The 10,070-nt window shown below is 58.9% G+C and overlaps 1 protein-coding gene across 1 annotated transcript; it reads right to left on the bottom strand.

Annotated features, from left to right (window-relative positions):
* Positions 1–248: 248 nt before the first annotated feature.
* SHROOM1 (shroom family member 1) lies at positions 249–8,178 on the bottom strand. Its single transcript, XM_044780755.2, has 8 exons — positions 8,043–8,178; positions 2,982–3,998; positions 2,834–2,889; positions 2,413–2,622; positions 1,653–2,225; positions 1,423–1,564; positions 1,044–1,316; positions 249–914 (listed from the first exon to the last, which is right to left on the bottom strand). The coding sequence occupies exons 2-8, from the start codon at positions 3,954–3,956 to the stop codon at positions 582–584; spliced, it is 2,562 nt and encodes an 853-aa protein (XP_044636690.1). The 5' UTR covers positions 3,957–3,998; positions 8,043–8,178; the 3' UTR covers positions 249–581.
* Between the last annotated feature and the right edge of the window lie 1,892 nt (positions 8,179–10,070).

Genomic DNA, 10,070 nt, shown 5'->3' with positions numbered 1-10,070 from the left:
CTAGGCTTTCGTGGTAGTGATGCAGTCACCAGAACAGGTAGGGATTACTCGTGGCAGCGGAACTGAGGGCCCAGCATCCCCTTGGGCCTTCCTCTTTTCAAACCTGTGTCTCTAGTCTTCCTAGTGATTCCCAGACCTGACTAGCATCCTGCACCAAATCCCTCTTCTGCTCTAGTCAGGCAGGGTTGGTATCTGTGGTTTACAAACAAGATCCCTCCCCCAAGCTATGCTCCAGGTGACACACACACTTCTCACATCAATTTTTATTGAGAGGAAAAAAAGAGGCTGTTTGGCATCGTAAGTTGAAGTGGTCCTCTGACTTGTCTCCTCTCCATCCAATCAACCCTGATGAGCCCCTCTCTCATCACAAAAAGGGGGAATACTGCAGTGTTTTAAATCCACAAATTACCAAGTAATCCACAAGACTTGGGTAAGGCCACATGAGAACATTTGGAAGAAGTATCCTGGGAGGGCCCGGCTGGGTCTTCCTCACCTCCAGGGAAAAGCACGGAATACTAGCATCACCCCCAGTTATGTGGGTGAGAGGCAGGGTCGGTGCTTCCCACCCCCCACCCCAGTAACTAGATGAGGGGAGGGGGGAAGGGCGGTTTATTGGGAGGACGGGTCCCTGCGGGACAGGCCGGCTTGGGAGGTGGGGGATGATGGCCAAGGTCGCTCCTGATGGCGTCCAGTTGGTCCTGAAGGAGCCGGACACGCTCATCCAGGCTGCGCTGCTGCGCCAGGACGGCGGCCTTCCCGGCCAGCAGGGAGCAGTAGGCGCGCAGCTCCTCGGCAGGCAGCGCCTGCACCAGCACCTCGCGCAGGGCCCGCTCGCGCCGCGCCACGTGCTCCTTCAGCTCCTTGGCATCCTCCTGCTGTCGCTGCAGGAGCCCGAGTCGCTGCAGCAGAGAGGCCTGGAAGCGCAGGGAGAGGGGCCATGAGCCGGGGGAGGGTGCCTCCGCTCCCGGACGGTTCCAGCCGGTTCCAGCCGGAGGTGCCAGGCCCCTCACCGTCCAGCTCTCCCCAGCCAGAATCCCGGTTACCTGCTCCTCAGGGTCGCTGTCTGCACCCACCCGGGCCAGCGCGCGGCGCACACGGGTCAGGCGACTGCCCAGCAGCAGCAGGAGGCCAAGCACGCGCTCCAGATCGGCCATGAACCGGCTGAACCGCTCTAGATCGCGGGGTGCACAGGCCTGGCCTACCGCGGCCTCCAGGGCAGCCCCGCGCCTGACCCAAGCCTGGGCGGCCCTCTGCAGCTGCTCCTGCTCAGCCTGCAGGTCCCGCAGCATCTTTTGGAGGAGGTCGGCCAGCTCCACCTGCAGGGAAGGTGTGAGTACTTAAGTCTTGGGCCAGTCCCCTGACTTCTCAGCCCAGACTCTGGCACTTGCCCCACCCAAATTCCACCAGCCTCTCTACACTCACTTTCTTGGCTTGGATGCTGTTATTTGGCTCAGGGAGACCATGGCCACATGGCTGGTCAGGCACAGGGTGAGTGGTAAGGCTTTCAGGTTTTGTCTCCTCCTGAGAAGTTGGCAGGAGCTGGGTGGAGCTAAATAGACAAGACCTGAGGACAAAGCCAGAGCTCCCTGGGTTATTTGGCCCCAGACTGCAGGGGCTTAGAATCCCCTGAGTCCTTGGTGCCCCTCACTCACCCTGGCTCAGAAGTACCAGCAGTATCCTTTCCAGCCTCCCCAAAGGCTGGCCTCATTGCAGCCCAGACCTCGGCTAAAGGAATCAGCCCATCCAGCAGGCCCACGGGTGGCTCTGGGCTGGGATAGGAGGTGAGAGTGTCACTCAGAGAGGGATCCAGTCTCGCCAGCTCCTGAACCAGCTCCTCAAGGCGTGGACTGGGCCATGTTGGCCTGGAACCAGGCTGGCCAGTACCCCAAGCCAGGGCATTGTGGTCTAGAGGCCCAGGGGTATCCTTGCCTGGAGGTCCCAGGGCATCAACTGGGAGAGGTTTGAGGGAGTCACTCTCTGCAGCTGCAGAGGGGTCAGTGGTCAGCGGTCCAGTGGGGTCAAAGGTTGGGATGTCACCATTTGCAGTCCCAGGGTGGCAACAGCATGTGGGCCTGGAGACATCCGCAGAACCGTTTACCCCCTGCCAGCAGTCATCTGCCCCTGCAGCCTCTGGGCACTCATGGAGGGGGTGCTCTCGGGGAATTGTAGCCTGGTCAGCCCTTTTGCCCAAGCCAGCTCCATACTGCTGGTCAGAGGCATGGACACTGGAAGTAGACGAGACACTGAATCAGAAAAAGCTCTGGCCAAAGACAAGTGGTCGCCCTTGCCCCCTTCCCGACCACCTGGGCTCCCAGGCTCCAGCTGGCAGAGGGTTCTATGCCCCTCCAGCATTTTGTAGATTCATGTGGGAAGGGGATATCTCACTCTGCTTAGAAGCAAGAGGGAATTCACCTGGTTGGGAGCCCTGCAGGGGCATGAGAGTCTGTAGGTGATCTCATTCTGACCAACGGGGCTTCTTCCAGGAAAACGTCATCATCAGGCAGGGATGGGAGCCGGGTGGATACCAGGCAGGTCTCTGGGAGCCTCTGCTCACAGTCAGCGGGACAGCTCTGGGGGCCCTCTGCAGGACACACCACTGCAGCTTCTTTCTGAGTCAGGAACCTGAAGGCAGGGACCCCACACTGACCACAGTGACCAGGAAGGAACCTCTTGGGCAGTGGGGGGTTGGGGGGTGGGCAGTAGGGGATGTGGTTTGCAAAAGACAGAGTCACAGTGCTTAAACTTGGGGTAGGTGGGAGACTCCTTTCTTGGGCAGGAGCTATGAAAGCTGCTTCCCCCCAACTCAGTCCCCAGAGTAGTCCATGTCTTTCACCTGGAAAGTTTGGTCTGAAACAATGGTCTGGGGGTTTCTGCTCCTTGGGGAACTGCCTGGAAAGGCAAACAGATGGATGAAATATGGCACAAGTTTTCAGTCTCCCAGATGCCCCCCACCCCAAGCCTGCAGGCCCTATCTTCCATACCTGGACAATGGGCATGACCTCTCCTGGACCTCCTCGGGGAGCCAAGGCTTCACCTGAAGTGCTCCGACTCAGACTGGCAGGCCTGGAGGCATTGCCCAACTTCAGGGACGGGGGTTCTGGGTCCTCTATGCCTCTGGGCTGGGTCTCAGGCAGCCAGTTGATCTGGTGACCTTCGAACTCTGCCAGGGCCTGACACTGCAATACCTGGGGCTCAGGCCTGGAGAGCCCAGAGCTGGAGCAGGTCTCGCCGGAGCATTCCCCAGCCAACCCACCGCCCCGACCCACGCGATCCAGCTTCCCTGGCTCGGAGAAGCACCACGTCCGCTGCTGGTTGGCGAGGCGCCCCCGACCGGCGGTTCCTGGCGCGGGAGCTGCGGAGGGCGCCGGCTCCACTTCCTTGGCCGGGTGGCTGAGCGAGGCGGAGCGCAGGTGCGCCGCGGGGGGCCGCGCGGGGGCCGCGGGGCGCAGGCGGGCGGGCAGGCTCATGCGGAGCTCCTTGCGCTGAAAGGACGTCTCCCGAAGCACTCGCCGCTGCGCGCCCTGCAGCCGCTGGCGGTAGGCGGCCCGCGAGGCCGGTGGGCTGGGCGGCTCGGCGGCTCGGGCCGCGGCCTCCGCCTCGGCCGCCAGCGCGTACAGCAGCGGGGTGGCCTGCCGGCTGAGCGGCCCTGGGGTCTCCTGGACCTCCGGAGGACGCGGCCCACTCCGTGCGGCGGCCGCAGGCCGGGACTGCGAGGACGTGCGAGGGCCGGCTGAGGGCGGCGGGGGGGCAGGGCCGCCCCACACCACGCGCACGTAGTCCCAGTCTAGGTAGGGAAGGTCAGTCCCAGGCGACGGCGTGTGTGGCTCCGGACCGCCCGAGGCCGCGGAGAAAGAGCTGTAGGCCGAGTCGGCGCGCGCGGACAGCCGCCGCAGGTCCAGGCTGCGAGTGGACGAGGCCGGGGAGGCGCGGTCGCCCCCAGGCCCCAGGGCCTCCATGGCCGCGCGGAGGAGTGCTGGGGCTGGCTAGCTCCGTGGGGCCTGGAAGAACATTGAGGACGTGGTGGGTGAGGAGCTCGGGGGAAGGGTTAGGACAGCCTGGGAGCCCCTCTAACACGGACAGCCAGGTGCTTACACATCCCCTCCCTGGTCACAGGATCCTTAGTGCTGGCATTTCATCCCGAGCCAGTAATGGCATGGGCAGTAAGACCAGCCCCCCGGGGGAGCAACTCTGGAGTTTGAGGGCTTAGCTCAGGGGACAGAATTGGCAGGTAGCCTATTCCCCGCTGAGGCTCTCCTGGCCGGCAGCCCCAGCTTCTACTCTGCCACCTCCTGGAGCGCTGAGAATGTACCCGTGCTCCTTCCCTCCCAACCCTGTCCCACCCAGGCTGCTTCCTGGCTGCTTTGTTCGCTTCTCTGTGTGATCTTTCCCTTATAAACAATGGTGGAGAACGTTCTGAGATCACAGGGGAGCCAAGAAAAGACAGGGGAAGACCCAGGTTAGGTGGCAGGGGCAGCTTCACAGCCTTCCTCCCTCTGTGCCAGTTATGTTCCAAGTGCTTTATATAAATACTTGGTCCTCAGCCACTGCCATCTGTAATTTACAGATGAAGACACTGACGTTCTGACGGGAAATGTTGTGCCCAGGAGCACATACCTGGTAAGAGGCAGCGCCCTGCCTGAAATCTGGGCCTGCCTCCAAGCTCACTGCAGCCAGAATCGATTTCCTAGAAGCAAACCCTGCTGAAAGCCCATTTACCCCCACCCCGCAGCGGCCTGAAGCCTCCAAAAAAGCCCAGACTCCACTGTGGGAAACAGTCAAAGTCCTGGCAGATTCCAGAACAATATGGTCCCTGCTTCGGAGATTCTGCCTTTTGTCCAGGAATGACAGGCTCACCCCCGCTCTTTGTCCTGCTACTCTGACTCCTCCTGTAGGGCTCAGCTGACCTTTGGGGATCCCTACAGTGTCCTGAGCTTCCCCCATCACAGCACTCATCACCCTGCATTGTAATTGTTGGTTTGCTGGTGATTCCCTCTTCCCATCCCCACCCCTGAGCTTCCTGAGGACAGGCCCTGCACGTATTCATTGTTGTACCCTCAGTGGCCAGCATGTAGTGGATGTGAAAGAAATATCTGTTGAATGGCAGGGGAAGGAGCAGGCTTGCAGGGAGTAAGATGGGGGTGGCTTTGGTGGAGAAGGAAGAGGGCTCTTTTGCTTCTGCCCACTCTTCTCTCCTTATTAGTCTTTTCTGGGGAAGGGGACAGAATGGCTGAGGCAGTTGCCACCATGGACCCTGACCAGGTTACTCATGCATTATTAGGAACTAAAAGAGAGGCAAGCACAGCTTGGATCACGACTGGCCAGAAATCAATACCTCCCCAGTGCCAGGAGGGGAGCGAGGGGAGGAGCTGAATGGGTGTACCTGAGTCAGGTGTAAGAGTAGATTTGAGTCTTGGGAACCTGGGGCTCCCTATGGGCTATGGGGACTTTGTTGGGGGGCAGGGTTGGCTTGCTTTCCAAGAGCTGCTTGGTGGGGAGTGCAGAGGTGGCCCGCAGCTGGCAGTGGGAACTGGAAACGCAGACTCAGCTGAGCTTCCAGAGACTATTTAGAACTCAGGGTCACCCTCCACCCCCTCCCTGAGGACCCAGATGCTATAGATTGCTGGTCAGGGCAAGGAGAGAGGTTAGTGGTGGGAGGACATGGTGTTTGCTAAAAGGGAGAAGCAGTACCTGCAACTTTCCCAGGAGGGGCTCTCAGCTGACCTGAGACTAGAACATCTTGACATCACCCACCTGGAGGCATCTCTACGCCCATTAAGGCCAGCCCTGCAGGTTGGTCCTCACACTCAGGCTTGAGGACCTCTGTGGCAAAGTGTCTCCACTCTCTGGACTTCAGGGAGACAAGAAGCAATTCTGAGTAGCAGCCCCTGGGAAGACAGTCACCTCCTCTAGGAAACCCACCCTAGCTGCCCAGACACTAGCCCCCTCCCTTCCTATCCTTCTGAGCTCAGCTTGGGAGCACTGTTTACCCTGGCTTATGCCACCCATGCCTGCCCATGTTGGCTTGCTGCATCTCCACGCAGGGGTGATTGCTCAAACAAAGAGGAGTCTCCTCAAAACAGGCCTTGAAAATTCTATCTTCTTTATGAGTTACTGTCTTGACAAAGGATTCTGAGTTCACTAAATAAAAACAACTTGAATAGATAATAAAAATGTGTGTACTTATCTACTTTCTTATTGACCCTAACTTGTCTCAAGGATGCTTTTGCAGTGGTGGCCCCAGCAGGTTGATACCCATGCAGGATGCTCACACTGTGCCCTCTGTGGAACTTGCTGTACCAGGAGAGCCTAGCTCCTTTAGTGTGTTTTGGGGGCCTCAGCACAAAGAGCAAGGAGTTTTCACACATGTCTGGCTACAGGGAGCCTCTTGCAGTCCAGCCAGCCCTGTGGCTGGGGGTGGCACATCCCAGGAGCTCTAGCGTCCATGTTAGTGTCAGCTGTGGGCTGGACTGCAGAACCACGGCCTGCATTGAACAGAAGTCCAGAGGCTGGAGCTCAAAGAACTCTGTAGGCATTTTTCCAAGCTTTGCCAGAGCAGGGGGAACAGCACGGAATCCCTGCTAGAAAACCACCATATTGGGGTTCTGCCAGGAACTGGGTGGGTGGGTGGGTGGGGGCACTCAAGATATACTTATCACATGAATGAAAGAGTAAGAGAGGAAAAGGAGACAAAGATGACTTCAGGGTTCAGAGCTGGGGGCCTGGGAGGTGGAAGTGCCATTCTCAGGGAGGAGGACCCTGAATGGGGACTGGCCAAGGGGTCCAGTGCTCATTCCGTCTGGGGTCTCTGGGCCTTGCAGTGTTTGTGGCAAGTCTGGCAAGAAGTTGGGATGTGGGTCTGAACCTCAGCAGAGAGGATGGACCAGGCGAGCAGGCAGGTTTTTAGTTAGAGTTTGTTGGGGAAATAGATGAAGACAGTTTCCAGTGGGTAAAATCACACCAAGGAATCAGCAGCAGATCCAAGTAAGGCGACCAGAGAGGCGCGGGAGAATACACAACCTCAAATAATCAGCAACGATCAGGAATTAAATCGTACCTCTTTCAAAGGCCATCTCAGATCTGAGCGATCTGTGGAGAGGTTGTCCAGGCCAACCCCACCACATGGTCTTCCCTCAACACTAAACTCACTGTAGGGGCGCTGCCTAGGTGGCAGTCTTCCTGCTAGACTGAGCTTCTGGGTAATGGGCCGTGTCTTGCTTGAATCCCAGCACCCCAAACTAGGTCTGGCTGGGTAGGCATTTGGGGAAGTTCCGCGGTTCTCCTGGGCCCCAGCGGTCCCCCATTCTCCCGGTCTATCGGCGCCGCATCCGCTCTCCGCTCATTGCCGCCCAGATGGAGAGTCTCCAGGGACTCTAGCCCTGCCCCGTGCGCAGCCTAAGCGAGATGCTGGCGGCACCTGCGGGAGGAGGCCGCGGTCGTGGTCGAACCGCGTACCTGGGGCTTCAAGCTCTGAGAGGAGGCACGCGAGGGAGGAGAGAGGCACAGGCCCGGCGCCCGCAGGGGGCGGCAGAGTCACGCGGTGCGGCCGGAGAACGGGGCTCCGGGGAGGTCGGGAGAGCGAATGGCCGCTGGCCGGCGCATTTCTCGGCCTTTCCTGTCGGGTTCACCGTCCGGGAAGGAGGGCTCAGGACGCTTGCAGGGAGACGGCGCGGGCTTGGGGGGGAGGGACCCGGACTCGCTGGCAGCTCGGCGGCCGCGGGGCGGGAGCTGGGGGGTCTCAGAGCGAGCCCCCCCTGCGTGCTTCGGCTCCACGGACGCCCCCGCAGCTCCGGCCACGCACGGCTCGGCGTCCTGCCCACCCCTCTGCCAAGAGCACAGGCGCACTGGGGCCCGACTCAACTCGCGCAGACCGGACTCGGCGCGGAGCGGGACGCCTCGAGCCCGAACGACGCACGGCTGCCTCGCGGCCCGGCAGCCACCCCCAGCCCACGCCACCCTCGCCGCGGGGCTCGCCTGGCCTCCCCCCGGGAATAGCGACCCAGCCGTCCACCCCCCGCCGCCCGGCCCCCGACCTCGCCGTGTACCTGAGCTCCAGCCCGAGACGCGCTCCTGGGCGCCCGCGGCCCCGCGGTGACATCAGAGCCCTGGGCTCCGGCTCCCGACCCCACCTCCAGGCTCCGGTCGCAGCATGGGAGGCGCCACGTCCGGCCACTGGGGGCGGGAGCGCGGAGCCGGCGCTGCCCGCCCCTTCGCAGTGTGCGCTCGCCGGCCTACCCCCGAGCCTAGAGGGTGTACACTTGTTTCCTCGCCTCGCACAGGCCTCTTGCTTTGGGCCGGAGAAGCGGGACCGTAAGGGGAGGAAGGCAGACCTCCGCGCTCGTGAGCCCGCTCCCAGCGTGGCCGTGCCGGGCGCGTCCTCAGCACCCGTGATGCGCCGGCCGGGTCCCGGGGGCCCCGACAACCCCGTCGGTGGGGAGGCTCCAGAGGGCCATCTCCTTTCCTTCTAAGCTGGGCCAAAAAACCAGACCCTCCAGGGGCTCGTGCCTTTGTCCCTGTCCCTCTGAGAACGGTTCGAATGGGAACGGACCACTTGACCAACTCTCCAGACCCTCCATTTCTAAAACTCGTCCAGCTCTTGGACTCCCATCTTGGGCACTTTCTCCCGTTTTTGCCATCTGTTTTCATTTCTCTCACTACCCCGCATCGTCTAGGACCTCCTGGGAGCCACCTGGGCCAGAACCGGGGCTGCTGACTTGGATATTGATTCCACCTGCCCTCAGCTGGTCCTTCGGGTGCTGGACGTGTGAATATCCCCTATGTCCTGGATAGTGTTCACAGGCTGGAGTCTGGCTCTTAAGGCCCTGGCCTTTGGGGATCTCCATGCTTCAAAGAATGCTGTGCACTCATCTGCTACTGTGCTCTCCTGACTGCTAGTCCTCGGCCTCCCCTGCCTCCACTTTCCAAACCTTTATCCTATGAATACTGGCTCTGCCAAGAAATGCTCCATCCCTAGAAGGGGTTAGGGGGGCCCTTGCTGAGCACCTTCAGCTCTCAGGTCTCTCTGCTGTTGGTGTGGGCTGCCCTCACTCTCCCACAGAATCAGCATGCCTAGGTCAGGGCCTTGTCCACGATTTTGGCATCCTTCCTTGGCTGAGAAGGTATCTTGGTGGTAATAACCAGGACCAGAACTCAGACCAGGGATCAAGGCTGCTGCTTTCTAGGGACAATGGAAGCCTGCTTGGGTTTTCTAGTGGCTGGAGGCCTCAGCCCCTGAGCTTGCCTCCTGATTGGTGCTCTTCTGGCTCTGCTCCCTCTGCAAACACCATCCTGATTCAGCCGTCAGACAACAGCTCAGAAGCTCTTGGCTTTGAAACCCTGCCCTTTTAAGACCCTGATCCACATGGTTGGTCTCAGAGCAGTATCACAATAGAGGGAACACAAAACAGCAACCAAAAAGGCAATTCAAAATTGCCAAGGTTTTTAATTTATATTTAAAATGTTTTGTTAAAAAAACATATTTCTTGAAAACCATAAAGTGGACACAGTGTCGACAGCAATTTTTGTTAACCCATTCCACCTTCCTGCCCCTGACTTCTCTTGCCTGCACTACAAAAATGCTCTGCCTAACTCCCAGAAAACTGAAATTCTGTCCACTCACTTCTCTCCTGGCCTCCTCTTTTCTGAGAAGGAGAAAAGTGGCCCCTGGCATCTAGAAGTTGGCTTGGTATCATCAGCTAGAACTTAGTGTTGCTAGGAGCTGACCTGACACTCATAGCCAAGGCCTTGGTATTCCCCTCTTGCACGTAAACAATTTCACAGGACATCAACATCAGACAAAGCCATCAGTAACCATGATGGATCAAGACAAAAACAAGATCATCCTGTAATATCTGAAGAGAGACAAACTGTGAACATTGTCTAAGTCACAAAAACATCTTTCTGTCTTGATTAATGGGAGTGATTGCTTTTTCTTTACCAATTGCAGCTTTAGCCTTGTTCTAGTCTTTCCTCTTTCTAGATAAGATTTATTAATATATCCGATTGTAGAATTACTCTTGCTTCCAGACAGCACCCAACACCAAGAAAGTCCTGCTTCTTTAACTGTCTCCAAA

The sequence above is a fragment of the Equus asinus genome, chromosome 9, assembly GCF_041296235.1.
Source record: "Equus asinus isolate D_3611 breed Donkey chromosome 9, EquAss-T2T_v2, whole genome shotgun sequence".
Taxonomy (NCBI): Eukaryota; Metazoa; Chordata; class Mammalia; order Perissodactyla; family Equidae; genus Equus; species Equus asinus.
This window is presented reverse-complemented; position numbering and strand designations above follow the sequence as displayed.

Bases quoted from the DNA above. Each gene is read 5' to 3' on its own strand.
- SHROOM1 (XM_044780755.2), bottom strand. From the start codon at position 3,956: ATGGAGGCCCTGGGGCCTGGGGGCGACCGCGCCTCCCCGGCCTCGTCC. The intron at 2,226-2,412 runs GTGAATTCCCTC...GTCTACTTCCAG, and splicing joins CCTGCAGGGCTCCCAACCAG to TGTCCATGCCTCTGACCAGC. The intron at 1,565-1,652 runs GTGAGTGAGGGG...CTTTGTCCTCAG, and splicing joins GCTGGTACTTCTGAGCCAGG to GTCTTGTCTATTTAGCTCCA.